Here is a 26,210-nt window from a genome sequence, read left to right as displayed (position 1 = left end):
CAAACTTTATTTAACTACTGATTCTGTGGTTTAGCAGTGTTGTTCTTGTCATGTGTATATGCATAATGTTTCACTGTCACACATGCTGAATGTGGTTTTCAGGATGTTTTGAACGGCTTGTTCTTAAACAGTCATTGCAGTATATACAGACCTGACAAGTGTTTGCTTTATTCATCCGTAATCGATACAAAAGAAAACAGTTCGCCGCTGACAACATGTGCATTCGATTACACACCCACACGTGCAGGCACATGCGCATACACCAGCTTCACAGTTGGCATGCAAATGAGTGCATTGATTTGTTAAGTGACATTTTAACATCCTCACAGACAGCTCTCCATAAGTCCTTAAAAGGGTTTTTTAGGGCCAATGAGGGGAAAGAAGAGAGCATTCAGTGTCACCTCGTTAAAGCCTGGAGTGAAATCCAGCTCAATCCAGATCATAAAGCTAACCGCAAACCACAGAGAGGCACAGAAACCTCACTGATAGGCTCAGCAGCAAACCTATAGCAGAAACACACAGTATTACTTTTGAACAAAGAGAGATGATCACCAAAAGTGAGGTGGAAAGAGATAAAACAAAATCACTAGCAAGCAGAAAAGCATTTAAAGATGAGGCTTTGCAGAGTAGCAGCTGAGAGGAGATCGGGCGCTCTCGGTTTTGCTCCTCAGGACTCCTGAGTAATCCTGGTATAATGTCCACCAGCTGCTTAATTGCAATCACTCCATGTCTCCGGTCTGATGGCTCAAATATGGAGAGCATGCTTCCAAGTCTGCAGTCTATATTTTTCCCTCTGAAGGGCAGGATATTGATGGACACTTAGTCAAACTGTCATTCTTTGATTGTTTGTTTTAGGTGTTAATTTCAAACTCCAGCCACATGTTTCACACAGGAATGGATAAAAGTTATCTGAGACTTTTACAAAGAAAAGGCACGTTCGCTCCAATATGTCCTCTTTGGAATTCATCATAGAGCAAAAACCTAGAAGGCAACAAAAAAAGATTACATTCAAGGAGATCAATGAGAGATTACTTGGTGTTTGAAGTAAAAAATAATAAAACATATAATAGTAATCGGGTTTTTCACATCTGAGAATATTCCAAATTATTGTTTCCTTTGCAAACAAGTCACAGTGCACAACAAAGGAGAGACCCCCCCCCCCCATGCTCCAAAGGTGTACTTTATCAAATCCTGAACAATAGAAATGTGGGATTCCAGCGACTTCTACCCCCTATCAGCATTTACATAAAGGCATGCTAAATTATTCATTAATTATCAGAGAGTCCCTCGTGGATAGAGATGACACACACACTGGCTGCTAATTGGCCCATCAATAATCCTGCCCTGTTCTCCTGAAGTGGCACCAGATCCCACCTCAGGAATCTGCTATCTACCCCAACATTCTGCCTCTCTCTGCCCACAGTGTGGAGCTACAGAAGGAGACACCTACACACCTACTCACCTGGCACATTGTTAATGGACCGGTACATGCCTCATATCTGTATTTTATTTATAGAGCTTGTCCATCAAGTAGAATGATTTCTACAGTCATCCAGGTGTAAGTCAAAAACTGTTGCCCTGGTTGATTTTTTCATAAGCCTCATTTGTGTTTATAGAATGCTATTGTCCAACCTGACTTTGCTGGACTCATCTGTATTCATATGAGGACTTTTATGTAAACATGCAGCCCAATGTGCTTTGCATGCCATTAAAACAACACAGATATAAGATAAAGTATTAAAACAGTTCAGTAAAATGATAGAAATTAGTAATTAAGTAAGTTTCAAATTAAAATTTAGAGATTAACAACTGGGTAAACAATTATATCAAAATTGATTTAAATGTCATGCTTCAACAGTACTTCCAATTAAATGGCACATTTAAAAATTAATTTATTTACTATTTAAAAGGAGCTTTATCTTTTCTGTAGAGGTAGTTCACAAGCTCAGGATATATGATATAATCAGCTAGTAATAATAGGAAAATTTGAGTTTTCCTCTTTTTTTTTGCACAATCACAAGACAAAATTTGTTAAAAAATGCAAACAAATGTCCTTCAGACTTTTTAAAAATCCTTATCCTGTCTGTGACGTTCAATCCCAAGCCTGTGCTTTACCTCTAAAAATTGAAATTTTGAAAATCAGTCTTATACACTACATGGACAAAAGTATTCGGCCACTTGATCCGGCAGGGACTGTAATGACAATGTATTCAAATCCATGTACATTAATATGGAGTTGGCCCCCTTTTGCAGCTAAAACAGCCTACACTCTTCTTTGAAGGCTTTCAACTTGATTTTGGAGTTTCTGTGGGAATTTGAGCTCATTCATTTTGTAGAGCACACTGATGTTTGTTGAGAAGGGTTGGCTCACAATCTCAGTCAAGTTCTTCTGCACCAAATTCTTCAAACCATGTTTTTATAGTCCTTGCTTTGTGCACTGGGGCACAGTCATGTTGGAATAGAAAGGAGCCTTCCCCAAACTGTTGCCAAAAAGTAGCATTGTCCAAAATGTCTTGGTTAGCTGAAGCATTGAAATTGGCCTTCATTGGAGATAAGGGGCCTCACCTAAGTCCTGAAACCAGCCCCATACCATTATCCCTCCTCCACCCAACCTCACAGTTGGAGCAATACAGTCAGGCAGGTAACGTTCTTTCAGCATTAACCAAACCCTGACTTGCCAAACATCAAAATCCAGGACTATAGCCTCATCACAGGGGCACCTGCTTTACCATCCACGCCAAACTGGTGCCTACAATTACAAAGAAATGAAGCAGTTTGTGGCACACATGTTATTCCCTCCTGTCTAGATCTTTGCTTGGGTTTTACTTACTCTTAGATGTATGTTGCTTTGGACAAAAGTCTGCTAAATGTAACTACAGCATTGCAACAAAGTGTTGGCCATTAATTGGTACCTGGTTGTTTGACACTTTTTGTTTAAATACAGTGGTTATTTTAGAATGAGCTTTTAGTAGACACAATTAGGCAGTTTTCTGCTTAGTCCACAGGTGGATGCAGGTTTTCTCTGAACCTATGGGTTAAATTCCTACACCAAGAGCTAAAGCTTTTGTCAGACAGTGACGGACCAAACAAATACTATAACACTCAACTGCACACTTACAATGCCAATACAACTCATGCACACATGCACAGTCTCACTTATTCTGTCTCTCCATCTCCGAATGTTACATACCAGTGATTTCCATAAAGGCGGGCCTCCAGAGAGAGAGCAGCAATAACACGGCTGCTCTTTGTTTCCCCCAGCTGATTGACACTAGATTGCAGTGCACATTAAATGCCCATCAGGTCCAGCTTTAGTTTTAGAAACAGGGGAGCAGGGCCTGTCAAAGGTCAATCCCAATGCATAATGAACTGATCTCTCACTCACACATGCACACACCCCCACACACATACTACATGCACACATGCATGATTAAACCCCAGTCAGCCTGCTGTTAAAGTGAGTTTGAATAAAGAGCTTTTTTCTTGGCTTATAATGCTGCATTAATAAAACAGATAGCCTTGTGACACAAGCCTTTAAACATACTTAACACTGTGTGAACACAGTGTTCCAGAGGGACACATAGACACACAGTCTAGACTTTTTACACTCTTGGGGTGTTCTGTTTTATCTTAATTCTAAATGTTAGCTTATTTTTATTCCAACATTACTCCATAGTTCAACTCGTGACACAAAATATTGTCAAGTGAGTCACGCAGAGAGGAAAAGAGCAGGCCTATTTCTCTCTTACTGCTAATTTTGTCAAGTCTACAGCTCTCAGAACGGTGATTCTATCTAAGTGGGACATTGTCGGAAATGCCAATGTGCCTAATAACCATAAACGTACAGTATACAGCAATTAGTTCTACGCCTTTGACAAGAAAGGCTAGACAATAGTAAAACTCTCGTAGTCAATACATAAGAGTATATGAGAGAGGAATAGGGATAAGGCGATGATTGCGTACACTTTTATGTTATCATCTTTATATTTTTTTCCCCCTTTTTCTCCCCTCTGTTATTTTGCTTATTGGATTGTCTGTTTTTTATTTTGATGTTTTATTGTTTAGGTCAAAATTTGATAGTGTGTTCTCTTGGATGCCCTCCCAGAGATTGAAAAAAAAAAGTACTCTCTGGAGTGCCCTTCCAGAAGATAATATGATAAAGTGCATCCTATGGTGCCCTTTCAGTGGTCAAAGCAATGTAAAATACTCTCCAGGGTGCCCCTATCAGACAAAACTTGGTTGAGTGCTCTCTAGGGCCTTGGTTCTCATTATGGTGGGTCAGGACCCAAAAATGGATCACAGATCCATTTTTATTGGGATTTTCTGTGTCTGCCAGGGAAAAATATGTGTCAGAAAGTCTGCGACGAGCTTTTACTTTGAAGGATATTTCTTCATCTCTTTGTTCCACCACATCTTTTCTTCCATTGCAAGTCCAAACTGACACACTTTTCACTGAAAATCTTTGTTGTTAATGAGGTAGTGGTAGGTGCTGATGCTAGACCAGTTAAGAACCACTGCTCCAGGGTGTAAAGCAAGAAATGGTGAAGTTGTTCATAATTCATCTGCTTTATTGTAGAGGTATAAGTAGTAGGTATATATATATGTAGTAGGTATAACTACATGATAAAGTTTTTAGTCTTGATCCAGGTTTTTAACCATTTTACTTCTAATGTAAGACTGTTTCCCTACCTCATTAACGAGAGCCCTTTTCATCATTTTCACCCCTGCCCCTCTGACATCCTGAGTCCGCCACTGTGAAACGCCTCAAATGAGTGCACCCTTAGATACAAGAACAGTCTCCTTGAGGAAAACGGTTTGTAACCACTGGTCTAAACAGAAATGAGGTAGATCAGCTGTCACGTACAGATACAACTACAGCTGCCAAAATTCTGATTGATATTGTGTTATTTTCCCATCAAAGACCACACAGGAGAAGTTTCTCAACGGATATTGTGATGAGTTTTGGTACATGTTGCTGCAGAGTTTTGCTCACCACTGCCTCTAAACCCTAATTTTACTGAGATGGAAATGTTTACATCCTAGTATGATCTTCTTAAAGGGTTGAAATTCTGAAGAAAAACCACAAACGTATACATAGTGTAAACTAAAGGGCTGTTCTGCTCCATAATTAAAGGTGTGGTTAACCATCTAACCTATGCAGAGTGATCAACATGTCAGAAGAATTAACAGTAACAACTCAAAGTACATCAGCGCCAGTGAGTGGCAGCCGGAAGACAGTCATCAAAGATGTATTTGTATATTAAATACTAGAGGTACCTGAAAAGAAACGTGAAATGCATATACAGGGCTTATGAAAAGTTTTCACCCTCTTGGATGGTTTACCTTTTAGTGATTGTATAAATCAGCCATGGTTAATATATATATATATATATATATATATATAATTTTTTTTTTTTTTTTTAACTCTTAATTTCAAAGTGAAAGCAGATTTCTACAACGTAATCTCAATTAAATAGAAATATGTAAAGTAAAATATGTGGTTGCATAAATATTCACCCCGTAAAGTCAGTATTTAGTAGATGCACCTTTGGCTGCAATCACAGCACTGAGTCTGTGACGATAGGTCTCAATCAGGCTTGCACATCTGGACACTACAATTTTACTCCACTCTTTGCAGAACTGCTCAAGTTCTGTCAGGTTGCACGGGGATCAGGCATGAACAGCCCTTTTCAAGTCAAGCCACAAATCCTTATTTGGATTCAGGTCTGGGCTTTGACTCTGCCACTCCAGAACATACACTTTCTTGTCTTTAAACAATTTCTGGGTAGCTTTCGCTGTATGCTTCGGGCCATTGACTTGCTGGAAAATAAATATTCTCTCAAGGTGAAGCTCTCTGGCAGACTGAATAAGATTGTCCTCCAGGATTTTCTTAAATTTTGCCACATTCATTTTATCATCTTCTTCTATGAGCTGCTGAGAAGCATCCCCACAGTATGATGCTGTCCCCACTGTGCATCACAGTGGGGATGGTGTGTTTGCAGTGTTAAATGTCTGCCAAACATAACATCTTGTCTGATGGCCCAAAAGCACCTGTTTGGTTTCATAAGACCAAAGAACTTTCTTCCGCTTGACCATGGAGTCTCCAGCATCCCTTTGGTGAACTCTTGTCAAGATCTAATCTGAGTGTCTTTCTCTTTGCCACCCTCCATAAAGCTTTGAGTGGTGAAGAAGCTGGGTAATAGTTGTTTCAGCAGAGTCTCTCCCATCTCTGCTACTGATGCTTGTAACCCCTTCAGAGTAGTCAGGTGGTCTCTCTCACTAGTCTCCGTCTTGCACCAGTGTTAATTTTGTCGACTAAAACTATGACTAAAAATGTTAGTTGACAGTCTTTTTTTCCATAACAAAAACTAGACTAAGACTAACAAAAATATATCTGTGAAGACTAAAACTGATCAGTTTGACCAAGGAAAATTCCACTTAACTGAAAAGTTAAGTTTAGTTTTCATCAAGATGACTAAAACAAGACTAAAATGTAATGTAGTTTTCATCGGACATTAAAAACCCGTGATATTTCTCCACTGTGGGTAAGTCGGTCAAAATACAATGTATCTGTAATGCTATTCTGCCTCTAAGCTGTAGAAAGCAGGGACCAGGTTTGGCAGGGTGCATAGAACACAGTACCATGATTTCGTACCAGAGTTAGGCAAGAAAATCAATGCTTGGACTATAAGTTAAGACTAATATGTGAGAACTTTTTCTGTACTAAAACTAGACTAAAATGTTTTTGAGTTTTTGTTGACTTAAACTGAAAAGGGTAGAAACGACTAAAATGTGACTAAAACTAAAAGACATTTCATGTAAAAGCTAAAACCAAGACTAAAATTAAAAGTAGCTGCCAAAATTAACACTGTCTTGCACAGGCACTCAGTTTGTGAGGACGACCTGATCTAGGCCATATTCCTTCAATTTCTTGATGATGGATTTAACCGAACAATGGGAGATATTCAGTGCCTTGGATTTTTTTTGTGTCCATCCCTTGACTTATATTTTTCAATAACCTTTTCTCTGAAATGCTCAGGGTGCTTTTTGTCTTCATGATGTAATAGCAGCCAGGAATGCTGATTAAACAGTGACAGTGACCGGACCTTCCAGACACAGGTGTCTTTTATCTAATCAACATTGATTGGTCTAAATTTGTTTTCACTTTGACATTAAATTGGAGATTTTTTGTATTTTTTGTCAAAAAGCCAAAGTATATTGACCGTGAATGATTAATAAAATCAATTAAAGGGTAAAACATCCAAGGGGATGAATACATTTTACAGACACTGTATATCTACATATTTCATACTTAGAAAACATCATTTTATTCCTCTGTCTGTCCAAGTCTTTTCCTATGTGGTGATATAAAGATTCAGTTTCTTGTTTTTCATATTCCTGTCATTAATCTTCTCATAAGTTTATATTATGGAATTTGTAACTGCATAAAAACATCAGGCTATGCTCAAATTATAGTAAAAACATCATCAAACCTTAGCCGCACACACTCTCCCTTTTATTCCCGCTCTCTCCTCCCCTGATTGAAAGTTGTAATTAGGTGAGCCAGGAAGAATTAGATGCAGAATGAGCTGTCAGAAAGTCACATTTAAGTGAGGGATGCGCTGGTCTCTGCAGTAAAAATTTAAATGATATAAATTGCCATTTAAGTGAAGCACAGGCTAATGTTTTGTCACAAATTAATGTGACACAAGGCAGCAATGACAATCAAGGGCTGCCTCATTGTAATTTGGTCGTGTTTAGAGGGCTTTTGTGAGCCGACAGCTTTACACAAATTAACACAATCGCCTGTTTTTATGAGGAAACCATAAATGTTTTTTACCTCCTTTGCCGGCTAATGAGGAGAGAAAACGGCTTGTGTTTTAGCGTTATGGCGATGCAGAGGAGCAACACGGTGCTCTTACCCCCCCACCACGCAGAGAAAAGAACAAAGAAGGAGGCTGAAACGGCTCCCTGATGAAGCACAACAGTTCTCTAATGTTTTGATGCTCCCGAATGATCTGATATGAGTTTTTTACTCGTTATGGAAATCATTGGCAGATTCTGTCACAGGAACAATTAGCCATTTTTTTTGCTTTCTTGTCTTTTAGAGGCACAACTACTGTTTTGTAATGAGATTATGGAAAATGTCTCGGGAGTCAAATTTAGTCAGAATATGGAGTGTTAATGATCTGGATCTGTTGATTGATAATACCCATTATCCTCTGTCTTCTCCTGTAGGCCCTAGAGAGCGAGTTTGTGTCCTGCCAGCTCCACCAGTGGATTGATCTCATCTTTGGCTACAAGCAGCAAGGACCTGAAGCCACCAGAGCTCTCAACGTTTTCTATTATCTGACTTATGAGGGCGCAGTCAACCTGAGCTCCATCAACGACCCCATGCTCAGAGAGGTAAGGAGTACACACACAATAATACACATTTACTACATTTACTCTGCTGCTGATTTAACTCCCTTGGCGGATAATGCTGACTAAGGGGATGACTAACTATATTACGGTAAGTAAGTCAGCGTTAGCGCTCTCAAATGGATGCTTAATCTGACTATATTACAAAAGCTTCTGTCCATTTGCTGTATCTGTATTTCAGGGATATTTTTGATGCCATTAGCCGTGTTAAATTGGTTGTAGAACAGCACGGGAGAGCCTAGCTAACAATCTCCTGGCAAGTTTTGCTGAGGAAAGCGTTTCCCTCCTGTGTGATACCACTGAAAGCACTCCGCCAAGTACTCCACTTTGACGCCTTAAAGCTTCCTCCTCGACTTTCATTCATTATTCATCCACTTCACTTTGAACTGCTGCACACACAAGCTACACCAACTTCCCCGAAAGCTAGCTCACAAAACCCAAAGAAAGAAAAGAAAAACAAAAGTAGATTGCCCACAGCCAAACATCAGCCTGACAACCTCACCAATCTGCTGTTCAAGGCAGCTAGCCAGCAGCAGGCCAATTGACCCAGCTCCCATCAACATGTGAGATGTCTGTGCTGTATTTTTAAAAAATGACTTTAATCCTTTATTTATTCTTGTAGTCAATTCAGACCATATAATTTTAAAAACATCTTGCCTCTTATTTTCCCAGTATTTGATCATCCTTTTAGCTGGTTAGAAAATTGTTCACCAAAGTACCTGCTGAGTTCTGAAAACATTTTGTCTCTGCTATTACAATTGCATTTTTAACCATAAAACGCTTAAAAATATAATACTAAGCTGTACAAAATCCCCATGCTGACATGTGTCTATACATGAATATCATACATGAAATAAAATGCATGCATATATTAGTCATACAAAAAAAGCCATGAAAACACCACGTATAACAAAAACAAAAACACTGCTACTCAGATAGTTTATTTTGGCAAAGTCTGACAAAAACAGAAATTACTGTTAGCAGAAGATGGTCTGATCTTAACTGCCTAAATTTTCAAAGTACAACTGAAAGAGACTGACATGGTAGTTTACATTTAAATTGCTCCCTTTGTAATGAAATTTTGCAATTCCACAGCATGCAATTTTTCCAGCACGTGCCAGAAGCACCATTCTGCTCCATTAGAAATAGGCACCAGTCTACTTTCAGCAGAGGCTGCTGCCAAAATGCATCAATCAACATCAAACAGATTGACCTAAACAGGGACAAGAATGCATAAAGTTTTCTGTCCATTTCAATGAAGTCCATTACCAATAGCAAATCTCATCACTCCATCAATCTGTGGCACTGGTCATCAGTCAGTCAGAAGGTCGCAGAGCTAACACAAGGCCATAAAGAGAGAAAAGTTCATTCTTGAAGTGGAAAACCCCAGGATTTTATTTGACTGTAGCCAACCTCCCTGGATGTGGCCGCAAGAGGAAATTTGATGACAAATTGAAGAGATGGATAGTACGAATAGTAACCAAAGAGCCCAAAACAACTTCCAAAATAATTGAACTCCAAGGTCAAGATACATCAGTGTCAGAACACACCGTCTGCTGTTTGAGCCAAAGTGGACTTAATGAAAGTTGACTGAGGAAAACTCCACTGTTGAGAGCAAATCATAAAAAAGCAACACTGGAATTTGCAAAAATGCATATTGGCCATCCACAAAGCTTCCTTTGTCCTTTGGGCAGATGAGACAAAACTGGTGCTTTTTTCTTGTTTTCTTGATCATAGGAAGCCAAAATGTAACTTGAAAATTGAACTCTATTAATTGTCCCCCAGTACTATACACAGTACAGGACAGAGTAAAGACTAAGTGGATGTCCATTTTCTATGTAGAAAGGATTTAATGCCATGTTGCTATCTGTTTATTATTGAAACTTTGTTAATTTTTGTTTGTTTACATTCTAGGCCATTTAACAAATGCAGACACCTTGTGGTTTTGCATTGGGGCTAGTATGTTTATTTGTAAAAGATTGCCTCGTGTGTATCATGTCAAATGACTGTTTTTTAACAAGTTAAATAAGACTTAAACTACAAGTCAGAACAAAAACAGCACAATTTTAATTTACCTGCATATTTGCATATTTTTTTTAAATCAAAGGGCATCACAGCACTGAGATGAGTTCTGAGAATATCAAGAGCCCATGCAGCCTTTTCCCTGCTGCCATTCTGCTGCCCTTCATGCTCAGTGACTGGAGAATCACGGGCACCAGGGGCAGATCTTTGATTTATCACCCCATTCACCCCAATTCCCATCCAGATGTGCTTTGGCCTTTTAGCTACACGCACACAAAAACACGCACACATGCATGCAGATTCATTTCCAGGGTGCAGCGGTCATTTTCACACCCAGCCCATTCATTACCCATTTTTCTGGTTAACACACAACCACAAAATTGGATCACCAATAGACCAAGCTGTTCCAGTGACAATGAGGTTGATAAATCAAACACACATGCAGGACGCCATCAGAGGCAGGTGCATCGGATATGAGTGGTATTAGAATAGAGCATCCTGCTGCTTTTTGTGTGACTACAGGAATGCAGATTTGTGGGATGTTCAATATATGGCCTTCATTTTTCTGTTCAGTTTTGGTGCTAAAAAAATCATTTTACAGTTTTTTCTCATGCTTTTAATAACATTGAATAAATTTTGCTTCTGCATGTGACTTAGGTGATCTCCGTTAGAGTTAAAATTGTGTTCACAAGGCTTTATAACAGTAATACTGCATTGCTTTGCAGCTCAAATGAAAGATAATACTAATGGTTTTCCTGCAAAATAAGCCAACACAAAATGTCAACTGCACTTAGTTTTCCAACACGTCATAGTTCAATGGAATATAAATGCTTTAATAGATTCAATATGCCATATATCGCTGAGCTTCATTTTTTTCAAAGTTGTTGGTTAATTTAATTCAAGCATTTATAAGCTTACAGGATGGAAAAAAGAACAGAAAATTCTCTTGAGAAATTAGTCAAAGTTTGTTGTTTCTCTTCCCTCTCCCTCTCCGATGCTCTGATTTGTATCTGTCGACTCTCACCTTTTTCAACACAGCCTCCGTCTGAGCGCTTTAATTAGTTAAATAAACCAAAGCAGCATTATCCCCGTGAGCCAAGCCAAGGCTCTCCTTCAACTGTGTTTGTGCGGAAGGAAGCATGCCCTGTCTGAGCCGAAGGTGGAAACAGAGTTCCAGGCCTGGGCCTCGTCACAGCTGGGCGCTGGGGGTGGCTGAGGGCAGCAGGAGCTTTGAGACAGAGGGCTTTGGGTCTGGCAGCGTCCCCAGAGTCCGCCATTACTGAGTGACAACTGTTTGTGCCCGAGTTGTGGTCTGGGCCGGGCTCTGCTACATTAGGACAGACCCCGTTGCTGTTCCTTGTCAGGGGGATGGGTCACAGATGCATGTGTGTATTTTTTGGTGAGAATATGTCGGCATATTGGGCTAGAGACTTCTGTATTTTTGTAAATCTGTTTGGCAGCAGCCCACTAACATCAGCCTAAACCCAAACTCACTCACACATACACCTACACACAAAAACAGTGTAGAGTTTGTGTTGCTTATACCTTGATATGTTTGTACATACATGTGTATGTATACATGCATCCATTGGCATGTGTATACCTTTGTATATTTATGTGTACTCGTCAGCCTAAATGCACACAGCTGTGTGTTTATGAGTGCCTTTCTGTTCTGGGAGAGAGTTTGGAATATCTCAACACAGATTAGGGAACGCTGTGGAGGCCGCTGCTGTGTTTTTCAAAACCATGATTACTTCCTGTCCTGCCTCCGCCGCAAGTCAAAACTTTACTCCCCTCCCTCTAAGAGAAGCGTGTGCATGCAGTTGCATCCATGTGTGCGTTTGTGCACTCATGTGCATGGCATGCATGCACATCTGTGTTGCCTCTCAGTGTATAAAGAGAAACACACCCTGTGTTGCCTTCTCATCGTTGTACAGGGCTTCCCCTCTTTCACATGTGATTATGGAAAATCCCACAGCCTCTCACATCAGCGACAAAACACAGAACCCTGTCTGAATATTACTGCGTTTGCGTAATTCGGCAGAAGAGGGGAAATATACCCATGCTAGTGAACCTGCTTTGACGCTCAGCCAAAGTCACTCACCATACCAAAGGCCCAGAGGTTTATTTGCTTTGCACAATCAGCTCTTTACTGTTTTTAATTTAATTGTAAGCGTATGAACACACTTAAAACTGAAGATACAGGGAACTCTGCCTTGCTTCTTGTCAAAAATACAAGGCCAGTGTAGTTATTCTTTTATGCTATTCATAGAGTGAGCATTGTTGGATGATTTGCATAAAAGCAGCATGTTTAACATGGAGATCCATCTTGTCAAGCGGCTGAGTAAATCAAAGGGCATGCTGGGACATCAGAGCAGAGGGCGTCTCAGCCATTTAAATGTATAGAATATAGAAAACCTTCATCAGACATGGGCCAGTGCCCCCAAAAGAGATTGGCCTTTAGGGTGGCCCCTCATATAATCACCTGAGCATTGCATTGGCATATAGGGAGAGGACGGGCTGACCTAGACTGAGCCACTTTCAGTAATCCACAGCCTCATAAATGTCAGAGCTCAACTTAATGAAGATAGGTTGAGTGGCTTTGAAGAGTGTCTTCCTCACATTAGCTTAAGCAAAATGCTCCAGTGTACAGCCAGAGCAGAGGGGCGGCTCTTTGACCTTGAATGATGTACTGATGTCCTCTCAATATCAGACCCACTGTGGGTGAGATGGAAAATGTTGAGGTTGGCTGTCATTATCAGTGATGAGGTCACGTACAGAGGTATTTAAGTTCAATATCACTGAAATGAAGAGGATCATGATTAAAAAAACATTAAATTCTGAATATAAATGCAGAATACTGGTGAAGGAAGCATCTCTTCAAGAACGAACTAACATTCTTGCACCCACGCATGTGTTTACATTTGTGTCAGGGTTCAGTAAATGCACTTTTGGCTCAAATGCAAAACCACAGACACTTCTGCTAACAAGAAAAACAGTTCTCAACTCTCTTTTTCTAAAAGTTTCCGATGAGCCAGTTCCAAACCACAAAGCTGGTCTTACTGGTGTTACTCTTTTGTTTTTTTGGGTTTTTTTTCACATACTGCAACATAAACCATTGATACTGAATTCAGTACGTTATTTTCTGTAGCACAAAACCTTTCTCTCTTCCTTTTAATCTAGACTGTCACAAGAAATATTTAATATATCAATCCTGTTATCAGTGAATACCATTTTATACAAAGAACCTAATCATGAGTTCTTCCATAGACGTTATAAAACAGTCGCCTTGTCTCAGACACACCACTTGTTTTTTATACAAATATATATATTTTTTTCAAAATAAACAACCATAACTATTATGTAAATGACATATTTTAACATGCTAGAGTTAGCAAAACTGCTAATTGATATCAATATGCCTTTGGCAGCTATTTATCAAAATGCAACACAACAGTACAGTGCCTATATAAGTTTTCACCCCTTGGATATTTTAGCTTTTTATTGATTTTATAGATCACTAAACACTACACATCACCACAAACACAGCATTCCCACTGTGAAGGGTAGTAGTGGCAGTGTCATGTCGTGGGGATGCTTCTTAGCAGCCGGCACTGGAAGGCTTGTAAAGGTAGAGGGTAAAATGAATGCGGTAAAATGTAGGAAAATCCTGGAGGACAATCTTATTTGGTCTGTAAGAGAACCACGGTAAATAATGTTATAAGTAATGATTATAATAATGGCTTTGATACAAAGCAGACCAAGACAACTTTGGCTTCTGAGGAGGCATTGTTGAACTCACCGTAGTGAAAATGCTGACTCCATCTAACTCCTGGTTAACTCCTTGTATAATGATTATATCAGTATCATTAGGGATAAAAATAAATAATCACTGGCTGATAATAGTACTTGTACATAAAAATAAAAACATGTACACAGATGTTTCTATGTAGTTCTAAATCCATAAATGCATCAAAATGAAAATTATGATTAAAATGCAAAGTAAGAATAAAATAACTACTAAGTGGAAATTTATCAGTGTGGAGATAAAACATATCAGTGGATGGCCACATACCTTTGCTCTGTCAGTTATGTCGATAGACAAAGACTTAGGCTAGTTGCGTCACCTTCATCGGACAGTTCAAATGTGTTTTGAGGCTCTTCAAAGATTTTCTGGAAGGGGGTTCTTGCAAAAATGGCTCTTTCAACCAAAAAGGTTCCTGACCCCTGATTTGGGTGAAAACAAACCTTGAGACTGAGTGGCAGTAGATTTTAAAACAGTGGCAGCAATGTGATTAAGCGCAATGGTGTTGCATTTTGTTCTGAAGATTATTTAAAAGCCATAAGTTATCATATGTTTTTCATCCCTAAATTACAATGAAGTGTCAAAGAGGAGCTCTGTGACTTTGTGCCTTAACTAGAAGAGAGTAAAATAGTCAGATGTGGGACCGGTGTTATGTTCCTTTGACTTTAAGCCAGTGAAGCTTTAAACCATCAAAATCATTAATTTAGATGAAATGTTTTCTCCTAGAAAGGGACAGTGTTGGTATTGTTTGGGCAAAGTACCTGGATGGACTGCTCTTATCAGTTCTAAATAATGACAACACAAACAAACAGGCAGTTTAAGGTCAGTCATGACCTAGACTAGCTAAAGGGTAATGGAGATGAGCCTTCTGGCAAAAAGCTACAGCACGCCCGCTTCTGAGTCAGATCAGTCGCCACATCCTTATTATGTCTAAAACTGATAAACTGAGTGGTTTATCAAAATTTCTAAAAAGTAATCAACGCTTACAGTTTTTTAAGTGAGAGACCTGAAACGTCTCCTGTTCCTTAACATAAACATATTTATTTCTGCTGTAAAAATTAGCATTTATGGGGTGCAGATGACCTAGTGGCTAGGTGTCATCCCATGTACGTGGATGGCCTGAGTTAAAGTCCGGCCTGTGGCTTCTTTCCCTCTTGTCTGTTCCCACTTTCTCATACCCGTTTCTGATTCAAGCCACTGTCCTCCTCCTCCTCTATCAATCAAGGTATGAAAAACCCCTGCAATATAGCTTTTAAAAAAAAAGAAAAGCTGTTATATATGGGCTTTAATGGGGATTCTTTTGTTTTTGAGACCAGCTTCGAGTTCACCTTCTTATTGGTTTAATTCTTTCAAGAATATGCAAGAAATGCTTAAAAAAACAGACAAACACAGTGTGAAAGAAGGCACACATAACATAGAGAAAAATCAAAGCATTGACCTAAAAGTACAAGAATGAGATGGATCTACTTGGTTACTTAGTTCCTCGACCAGATTAAGCAGACTTTGAGTAGGATGATTTATTGCTTTGTTTCTGGCAGTATAAAAACCTGATGAAACCTCATAATAGACAGTAAAGATTTCTCCCTCTTCTCCATGCCTTTCTGGTCTCTGGTTAGTTTCATGACAATGGATACAAGTCCGCTAACTTCCCAAACCTTTTTCTCATGGAAATACCATTTGCAGGCCTCGACCATGAGCTCATTCTCACAGGCCTAGCCAAGTTGGGCTCAAACGTCTCAGCCTACACACACAAGCTGTCACTCCCACACAGCCAGTCACAGTGCACACCAACACACTGACGGCTCTGTCATAATTTTGTGTCGGCCATTTTCTCCCTGCCTGTCCCTTTTTTATAAACTATCTATCACAGTGGATGAGAGGTTTCTTTACTCATTGCAGTTTTTCTCCAGAAGTATTTTACAAATTCCCAGTGATGCATATCTGTTTACTTTTGTTTTCTCTACGCCTCAGATATTTTCTTTTAAGTTGTTTGTGTTGCTGTTTTTGCAAGCGCCTGCACTTTTTGTGGTTTTAAAAATGATTATGTTAGCATTTGCTTTTTTTCCTTTTTTTTTTTTCTTTTAAGATGAATACCATTTGGTTTGGATTGTAGTTCAGACAGGAGGAATATTTTAGTCTTTTTCACTATTTTGAACCATTTTTCCAAAGTAAAAATCTATATTGATTTCTAATAAACTAATTATTGGTAGCAACCCTCCATAAAACGTCCTGTGTGTATGTTTAGAATGAAGTATAGGGATATTTTTCCTCTGGCCCGGGCCTGAACACTGCCGTGGGTGTGTTTCATCCCGTGCTAGCTGTCCTGACAGTGAGCTGTGTGATGATGTCCAGAGGCTGCTGGGCCGGCGTCTGCTCTGACATTTATGGTCCTATACCTCTTCATTAACACCACCTAACCAGCCCACAAGCCCGCCCGTCCAGCCCGCCTCTGATTCTGTGTGTGGCTGTGGACCATAGATTGATTTGTGTGCGTGAAAGGGGGGAGAATATATCCAGAAAATAATGTTTTAATGCATGGCAAGCTATTGAGTTCATCTCTTGTGATCATGTAGTTGATGCACTATAGCCTTTAGATATCATATAAGTCATGTGAAAGCTAAATGTGATGTTATGTTATTTTCAGGCATGTACATTTTTCACTAGCCAAAACATTCATTCTATTCCATGTAGTTTTGATTCTCTAAATGTAAAATTTACCATATAGCTACGTATATACATCCTGATATTTGCAGTGAATAAATAAACAAAAAAAAGAATGAATACATTGAAGAAAAGGAAAAAGTTTAGTTAAGTCACCATCTTGGATTTTTGAATCAAAGAAATCTTATTTAATTGAGAGACTGGAGCATGAAAAGACCGAAAGGTTAACAAATGCTTTGTCATGTGTTAACAATCACTAAATTTATGACCAGGTGCACACATTATCAGTAATAACAACAAGGAATGCATATTTTTGCTATCAAAATATGTAAAAAAATTTGTCAGATATTACAACAGCTAACATTTTATTGTGTCTTTATACTTTGAAGAAATGTTTAATTATGTTGTTCATTTTGATGGAATTGTTACTTCTGAGTTGCCAAAAACACTTATTTTTTCTGCCTTTTTTTCTGCTACTTCTTCAAAAGTAAAGACTGGGAAATTAAAGGCTGACTATACCAAAGGCTAAAATTTATACAGATACACAAAAACTTCAAGAGTTTGACATTTGGGGCAACATGTAGCTACTAGTAAAAAATTGCAACATAGTAAATTTCCATTTGTTTTTGTATTTTTTTTTTTTTTTTTTCAGTTTATTGTAAAGCTGAAAAATGTAAATAAGCCCCAAAACTGAATCAGGTAATTTGTTAAACAAAGTGTTACAACTTTAAACTAAAAACACATTCACTGTTGAATCAGAGATTTCATTGTTTTTGGAAAATTGTTTGATTTTGATGCCAAGAACATGATACAGTTGCAAAATGCTAAAAGAGAACACAAACTCTGTGAAAGACTTCTCAATTAATGAATCAACCTTAATTTGTATAGCACGAGTTCACAACTGCTACTATCCTAAGACACTGCTCAAAGAGGGCAGGTCTTGACCAGCAACAGTATGATACATTTATGCCTGTCCTGGACATACATCTATCTGACAAATCATTCTTTTCTGATGGTAACAGTTATGTGAAGATTTAGCATAATAGAAATGTTTGATAGAAGACTGACCTTTCTAATGTTAGCATTAGTAGTTTAATTTAGTTTAGTTTATTCACTTGCACATATCCAGTGTGATCATTAAATGGAAAGGACTAGTATTTACAATTATAGCTGTTAAAATTAAGCAGCTCTTGGATTATTTTTTTAACATAAAGGAAAAGAAAAAAAAAGTAAGCTCATGTAAACAGGTGGGGCCATAGCAGCAGGCTGTTTATGTTCATAATATGTGTTTGGTATTTGCAGGAACACTCATGTAAACTGATCTTTCTAATACTAGCATTAGCAACAATAATGGCAATGAAAAGGGAGAGTAATTATACCAATGCAAGTTAAGCAGTTCTAACATTGAAGTTTATTTTTGGGCCTAAAGTAGTCAGAGGAAGACAGTGGATAGACTCGGAAACAGGGATGAGAGAGCAAGGAGAGACACGCGGCAAAGGGCCACAGGCCACTTGTTTACTTGTGGCGCGCCTTAAACCACTCAACCATCAGCTTGCCCCAACTTTACCTTTCAAATGATGATATTAAATGTAAGCAGCTGCCAACACCAATGATCCAGAATGATCTATTTCACACATACTGTCTAGTGAACATAATTTCATTAAGGGAACAATAAAGTGTTTCCTATTGAATTGTTCTGTGTCATATATAACATTGGATCGTATCATATCTCATTGCATTGCATCGCATGCATTGCATGCTTGCACACATTGCATTGCAACGCATTGCATTGCATCCTATTGTATCGCTTCACATTGTATTGCATCATTTTGTATTGAATCATATTGTTTCACATTTCATCTCTTATTATATTGTATCTTATCATATCATATTACATCGTATCCCATTGCATTATACTGTGTCGTATCGTACCCTAGGGTACTGTATTGTTCCGCAGTGCACCACATCATATTGCATTGTATTGTATTGTATCCCATTTCATATTGTATGTTATCGCATCCTGTAGAAATGTGTTTTGTCTTATATCTCATCGCATCATAATGTATTGTATTGCATTGCATCGCATCATATCACATTGCATTGTATCGACTCATTTTGCATCATTTTGTATTGCCATGTATTGTATCGTATCTTGTAACATAGTGTAATAAAGTGTAATATGGTCTTGTGATGCTCTTTACTGAAGTCTTAGTCCCACAATATGTTTCTTGTAACTTTTAATAATGATATATCTTCCCTGTTCTGTTCTCTCCTCCCTCTCTTTTTCCCTTCAGGCTGTGGAGTCTCAAATCAGGAGTTTTGGACAGACCCCCTGCCAGTTGCTCATCGAGCCACACCCACCGAGAAGCTCAGCCATGCAAGTGGTGAGTGATACACACATGTACATTAAAAGAATATCTGAGAAAAAAAACACAAAACAATGAACCTGCAAGCCTTCAGTTTAAAATTTTATGATATAATTTGGGTCTGTAGCCAACTGTGCTACGTTATCAGCCCTCCAGCTGCCTGTTTTATGCCGTCTCTGACTCCTGGCGTGCCTTAATGCAAGTGCTCTGCTTTGCTTCGTAAAACTCTTCCCTTCAGTTTTGGACTCACTTTTCTCATCCTGTCTTCTCCTTACCCGTCTACAACTGTGGGAAAATAAAGTCCCGGGTTTGAAAGCATCTCCTCTCTCATCATTAGCGAGGTGTGTGTGAAAGGGAGAGATCACAAGCGTTTGTGTGCATGTGTGTGTTCGGTAAGAGGTATGCAGGGCAAAGGCACAGCTTTGTGCTGGAAACCTGGGTCTGTGCCAGGTTTTCTACCTGAGCTGGAGGCAGAGGAGATCAGCCAAGGAGAGAAATGAACAGCAGCCCTAAAGTGACGGCTTTTTAAGGGCCAAGGAGTGCAGTCAGCGTGCCTGCCTGTGATGGACCCAAGGCCCCAGGAGTGCCTATTAGTGTGGTGTCCCTGTGGCGCTGACAGCTGGCTTTAGACCACCACCCAGAGCACACATGCACACTCAGACACAAACTCAGACTCCAGCTTTGAATGTGCCCCACTTATGGGCAAATTCCTATGTAATGTTTTTATTTTTCCTCCACGCACATATAGTTTTCAAACATAATATTCAAACGACATTATTCAAACACATTTCGAACCCTCCTCTCCCCTCAGTTTGCTGCCAGAACGCCCTGTTCTCTTTGATTTTACATGTTCTTGCTCTTGACTTTCTCTGCATCCTCCTTCATGTGAGTGTGTTGTCAGAGTGTCGGTATCTGCGCACACTGGTGGTAATGATACTGTCAGAGCGTCTGGTTAGCTGTCAGACACACCGGATTTACTCAGGTCTATTCCTGATGTTAACACTGATGTTCCTCTTCTTTACACGCAAGAAGGAAAATGGCTCTGTCTTAAAGCTGTTAAGTACAAACAGTCTGTAAATGGCTCTATAGAAGCTGCTGTCTAAAAGGCGGAGAGACTGATGAGTCAGTGAAATCACGTTTTTATTATGACTGAAGAGTGAGCTTCTATTTCTTTATTTTTTTCTGTTACAGGCTTTTATAAAATCTTACCACTTGTGTTGTAGTAGTATAACTCTGAATTAGATATTTGTATAAAAGAGTGTACTGATAATACAACCATGAAAGGTTTGATTCTGAGTTTTATTCAAACTCCAAGCAGAATGAATGCACTGTATGGTGGGTTAGAGTTGAATTACCCAGGATCAATGGATCAAACAGTGATGCAATAAGTGATGCAGTGATGCAAGATGCAGTAAGGAGGAATGTTATTTTTTTCTGAGGTTTTCAGCATCTGTTTTTGCACTAGTTTGAGCTCCATCTGGTATAAGGGATAGAAATATGGTTTCTAAGTAGTCGTGGGGTCACAAAATTCTGCTTGTGTATGCATGTCTGAAACTAAGAGATGCACTGGTACAACTTTTTTCCACACCAAGTAAGAATACGAATACTTGCATTTGGCCACTCACCAATACTGAGTACAAATATGAATACTTAATAATGCCACCTGATCAGTGCAAAGTGTTTATTCTCTTCTGCTTTTCTCATTTTCAATGTTAAAACATGACCACACTGCAGACATGGCTCCATCTTTGACTGCATATTCACATAATGAGAAGCTATTATCACACTTAAGAATGATATCTCGTACAGTATCAGCAATGTTTCATGAATACAAGTATGAGTACTAAGGCTTGGTGTCAGCACTGATACCCAGTTCTGAAATCAGTATTCGGTCAACCCTATAGAAACTTAGAAGAGAGTAATAACAGACTGTTCACACTTTTCTGAGAAAATTTAAACTGTAACAGAATTTTTTACCTTTTGGGGCACTTTTTAAAATTTACTGCTTCAAAAATACATTTTCAGAGAGAATTCCAGATATTTCTGCATTCCTTTTTCCACTAATATCTCTTTTCTTTCTTTTCAAACAAATACTTACATCTTTTTCTTTCCTGTGCTGCTAAAATGCTGCTTACTACTATCCTGCTTAATTTTCCTAACTTTTCTCTCTGTCTTCTTTTTTCCTCCCCTCCTTTTCCCCCTATCTTGTACTGGCTTCTTCACTCATCTTTTTATTTCTGCTTTTTCATCTGCTGCTCTGTGTATTGCCTCTTTGTTGTTTTTTTTTTGTTTTTTTTTTTTATCCTCTGATCCCTCCATCGCGTTGTCCATCCTGCCTGCCCTGAACAGTATCTTCTCCTGCAGACCCCCATGATGTTCACGGAGCAGATGCAGCAGGATGTCATCATGGTGCTGAAGTTCCCATCTAACTCTCCCGTGACCCACGTAGCAGCAAACACCCAACCGGGTCTGACGTCGCCTGCCATCATCACTGTCACTGCAAACCGCCTCTTCGCTGTCAACAAGTGGCACGGCTTGACAGGTGAGACATTTGTGGATATATATACGTATATTTTTCACAAATTTAGAGCCATGTATTGGAAGTGTTTTCTCTGCTATGTACCTCTGATTCTGACCCAAAGAATCGTGCTCGCACAGAAAATCTTTTGCTACAACAGAATATTTTTCATATTTCCTGGTTTCAACTCTCCTCTCATCTATCCAAACCCTGAACTGACCCGTCTGTTCTCTGTAGGATGGACATTGATTTTGGAGACAGTTGACTGTGTCTCCCTGATAGCCGTATCAAATGTGACACATGCAGCAGCCAGCATTAGGTCTCACGTCCACCTCCATACATCAGACTCTCAATTCACCAAAGCTTATTTATCCAACACCCTCTGCTCTGGGAAGAAACATTCAATGTGATATCTCTGACTTTATGAGGATGAAGACTGATCTGTTTTCAGTGGAACACAGCGTCACCCATGCGCACCATAGACCAGACTGATTAACCTAATTGGCTTAGTGAGCTGGTGTAATAAACAAGATATGCCAGGCAGAAGGAGTTGGTTAATTGCATGGATTTACTGGAGTCTTCATGTGTCCGTCCAAGCAGATAAAAGATTAAATGAAAAGATATACACACAGATACAAACTTTGTTTTTTGAAGAGTGTGTGTGCCAAGGCAAAATGGATATCAATGAGTATTGTAATATTATGTTTTATGGAACTGCATTAGTCTTTAAATATGAATACATTTTATGATTATGGTGGGTTTTTTTTAATGAATATCATTCAGACTTTTATGACAGTGGACATGTACAAAAACAAATGAAAAAAAAAGATAAATACTAACAAAATAAGTAGAAAAAACACAGATGTTGAGGCAGAAAATGTATACAGTAATGCAGAAACATCATGAAGGAATAAAGGAATATCCTAAACAATTAACATGCATTTGCTCAAACTGTCCATCAGCACCCTATCAAGATCAGGGTTTGTTTTTCCAGTACATGCTGGCTGAAATGGTCCAATAGCTCCTTTGAAAAGAGAATTTTCCAGTTCAGTTTTCCAAGCAAATTTTCTCAAGCAACTGTATCCATCATGTCCTATTTCCACATTTGCAGTGGCAGGGTTTTTTTGGTTCCTTTCAGCATTATTGAATTAACCAAGCACATTATCAAGTCGGTTGTTAAAACTCTAAACGAATGTTTACTTAAATTAGGTACAACCATATTAACCCTGAGGTTACAAAACTGTGGCTATCTGGGAAGATAACATTCGAACCAATTCTCCATAGGTTTGACACCATTATTCCATAAAACATGGATATATATGCCATGTTCTGTTTTACAAACCATCTTTGATTAAGCCCATACTGTTTAGTCTTGCAGAGGTGTAATAATATCTTTTAAGAATTTTAAGGTGAGTGACATGCCTCTGACTTCTCTAATGTATTTCCCGTCTACCTGTGGTCCATTCTATAACATCTTAAGGTTTTTGACATTATTGATATTGAACCATGGAAATATTTCATGCCACTTTGATGCTTTCATTTTTTAGTTGATAATAACATTTGATTTAAACCATTTAGCTAATAATATCAGATTACAAAGCCATGCCATAACCTGCACAAAGGTCATGATGCTAGAAATGAAAGGAGAGGAAACTGAGGCAATTTTCTAGGGATCATGTGAACCCAACAAAAACTTGGTAACAATGCAAATGTTATCCAGGGGGCTAGCACCAAGGCTACTGATCTGACATGTTGATATCTGTAAATCACACCAGGGGATGACATTCAGTGGACTTTTCAGAGGCCAGGGCATTTCTGAGTGCAAGCCTGGTTACAAATGCAAAGCATGGAACTGTTTTTGAAAATTATCTTTCAAGTTGGCAAACATTATGACACTCTGTGTTTCTTTTACTTTGTATTTAACATTCATGTCGCCACAAGTCTCAAAAATGACCCAGGTCATTGGACAGCAAAAACACCGATTGCATAAAAGTATAACCTTGTGTAACTTGAAGTCTTTTTAAAATAAGTTTGTAAAAATTGCAGTGAAATGCTCTAATAAGAGTGTCTCGGCATGTTAAGATATTGCATCCAAATTTTTGTATAATTATGTGTATTGCTTCTTCAGAGCATTGCAAAAATACAGCCCTAATGCTTACAAAATGTTTCAGTATCAATACTGTACTATGATTTGATATAAGAGTGATACACTCTGCTTCAGTGATTCTCACCTGGTGGGTCAGGACCCAAAAATGAAACAAATTTGTTCCCCGTGGGTCATCAGTGTGTGTCAGGCAAGAAAATGTGGCAAAAAGACTGTGATGTATGGAAGCCCTAATAGAACATACAGCATATCCATTTATTGTTTTATGGTTTCCTGCAATGACCAGGGAATTTCTGTCTTTTTCTCAACATTTTCACTTAGTTATGCCCTTTCCAACCCATAATAAAGCTGGTTTTGCAAAAAAATAGATTAAATAAGGAAAGTTTGTGAGAAATGACCAAATTTCTATGGTATTTTGGGGAAAAGGAGTAAAATAAATCAATGCAAGCATGTCTTTCTGTATTCATGTGCTTTATAAACACTTTTTTTTTCATTTAGGGTCCAAACTGCAATATTTGTCTTTATAAGAATTTGTATGGTCAAGCATTTTTTTTAATTTAGGTTAGGATGTCTCACAAGAGGGTGGAGGTGGGTGTTATTATTGAATATTGGCTTAAACAAAGGGGATGACAGGTTTTAATCACAACTTTTCTTTATTCAAAATAATCCCACTGTATTTTTGTTTTTATTTTACCAAAGAAAAAAAGTGCTACAGCTTTGGGTATTGTGGCCTTTATTTTTTGGCATGCTTTAAAGCCTGAAATATAAATATTTCTGTGAAAAAATAGTACAAAGGTTAAGTTTTTTCTCAAAAATAAATAGTTGCAACTTCACATCACTTTAACTAGATTGTTGGTGCATTCTGCATCATCTATCATCTTTTCATATCCTGCTTTTACTCTCAACTACAGAGAGGTCTGTAAAAACTTAGCTCAAACTAAGATGATAAAATGTGTTTGCTGCTTCTCACTGAAGTGACTTGGTTGATCACATAGTTTGTAAAAAGAACCCCCTTCTCTTTGGCCTTCACAGTTTTTTTTTTCCATAACTGATGTGCTGTTTTGCAGAAGAGCTCTTGGTCCAGTAGGTGACACTGTGGCTTTATAGTTATTGTTACCAGTATATTATAAAGACCTGGAAGCCTGTGTCTATCCCACAAGGCCATACGATTACAATATTAATCCAATATGTCTTCTGTTTTGTCAGGTCATCAGAGCTCAACGGTGCAGGACCAGCAGTACCAACTTCCTGTGGAAATTGACCCTCTGATAGGTACGCTGTCATTTAAGACTGTAGTAGAGTTCACATACACACACATACATGAGTATTCCCTTACATGGTGCAAGCTCATATATGCATGAAATTATTTTTTTCATGTGGATTTGTGTATGAATCGTGGTGGCGTCTTGGTGACTCATGGCAGCGTGCGGCGACGTGTCCCTGGACAGTAGATCAGCGTTGTTTCTCAGCCTCTGCCGGGTTCACTCCTCATGATATAGGCCCTGCTCTCACACTAAACCATTTGCATGCAAATTGGAATGCAATGAGCTGTGGCCTGGGCCGGCATTTCATCATCAACTCCCCCTCTCCTCTCCGTCGTCCCTCTCCTCCCTCCCTTTCTGCATCCTCTTTGGTTTAATTTGAGCGGAGGGAAAGGACGCGTGTCAATGGGAATGAATATGAATGTGGTAATAATGTGTGATTGAGAATGCACCGCGGACGGCTGTCAGGACAATATGGGCGCCTCTCATCCTTCACGACTTGTTGATGAGCAGGAGAAGAGTGCCGGGCCGTGGTGATGTATGGGATGCACTGGTGGAGCACGGAGAGCGGAGCCACTTCTCTCTTCTCCTGCCTTCACCTCTGCTGCTTTCCCTGCAGCCTCTCACACAGCTCACGCACATCTGCAAGGGCGGCTGTTCTTTCTCTGTGAATGTTTTGGTCAATCGTTGTCTCATCAGACCATTTTCACACTTTTGCCACTCAACAACTGACAATAACCAGGATGTAGTCTCACATATTCATCTTTATCTGCAGTGTGCAGTGTTTCTTTCTACAGTGCCTCCATGTACAGGCAGAATAAAAGAAATCAGAATTTATGCATTCATTACATGTTTTATCAGTTCTTTATAGAGCATGTTACTGATTCCAGCTTTTAAATCTTGAATATTCTCTTCTAGCTTTATCACTTGTCTGTTGTTTTCTCACATTCTGTTATCATTTCTAACACAAGAGCATAAATAATGTGCCGAATGATATATTTTAGTGTTTTCTGGTGTGCGTTCGTGTGTTTAGGGGGAGGTAGAGGGCTTT

General features: G+C 38.9%; 1 protein-coding gene across 5 annotated transcripts in view; it reads left to right on the top strand.

The window, feature by feature from the left end:
• Positions 1-26,210, top strand: part of lrba (LPS responsive beige-like anchor protein) — a 307,885-nt gene that overhangs the window by 256,415 nt on the left and 25,260 nt on the right. For all 5 annotated transcript variants that reach the window (XM_041784335.1, XM_041784337.1, XM_041784340.1 and 2 more), the window contains 4 exons: positions 8,239-8,406; positions 19,204-19,293; positions 21,640-21,817; positions 25,104-25,169. In XM_041784335.1, coding sequence (XP_041640269.1) covers positions 8,239-8,406; positions 19,204-19,293; positions 21,640-21,817; positions 25,104-25,169 — 502 coding nt within the window. The remainder of the gene's footprint in view (positions 1-8,238; positions 8,407-19,203; positions 19,294-21,639; positions 21,818-25,103; positions 25,170-26,210) is intronic.

The sequence above is a fragment of the Cheilinus undulatus genome, linkage group 4, assembly GCF_018320785.1.
Source record: "Cheilinus undulatus linkage group 4, ASM1832078v1, whole genome shotgun sequence".
Lineage (NCBI taxonomy): Eukaryota > Metazoa > Chordata > Actinopteri > Labriformes > Labridae > Cheilinus > Cheilinus undulatus.
This window is presented reverse-complemented; position numbering and strand designations above follow the sequence as displayed.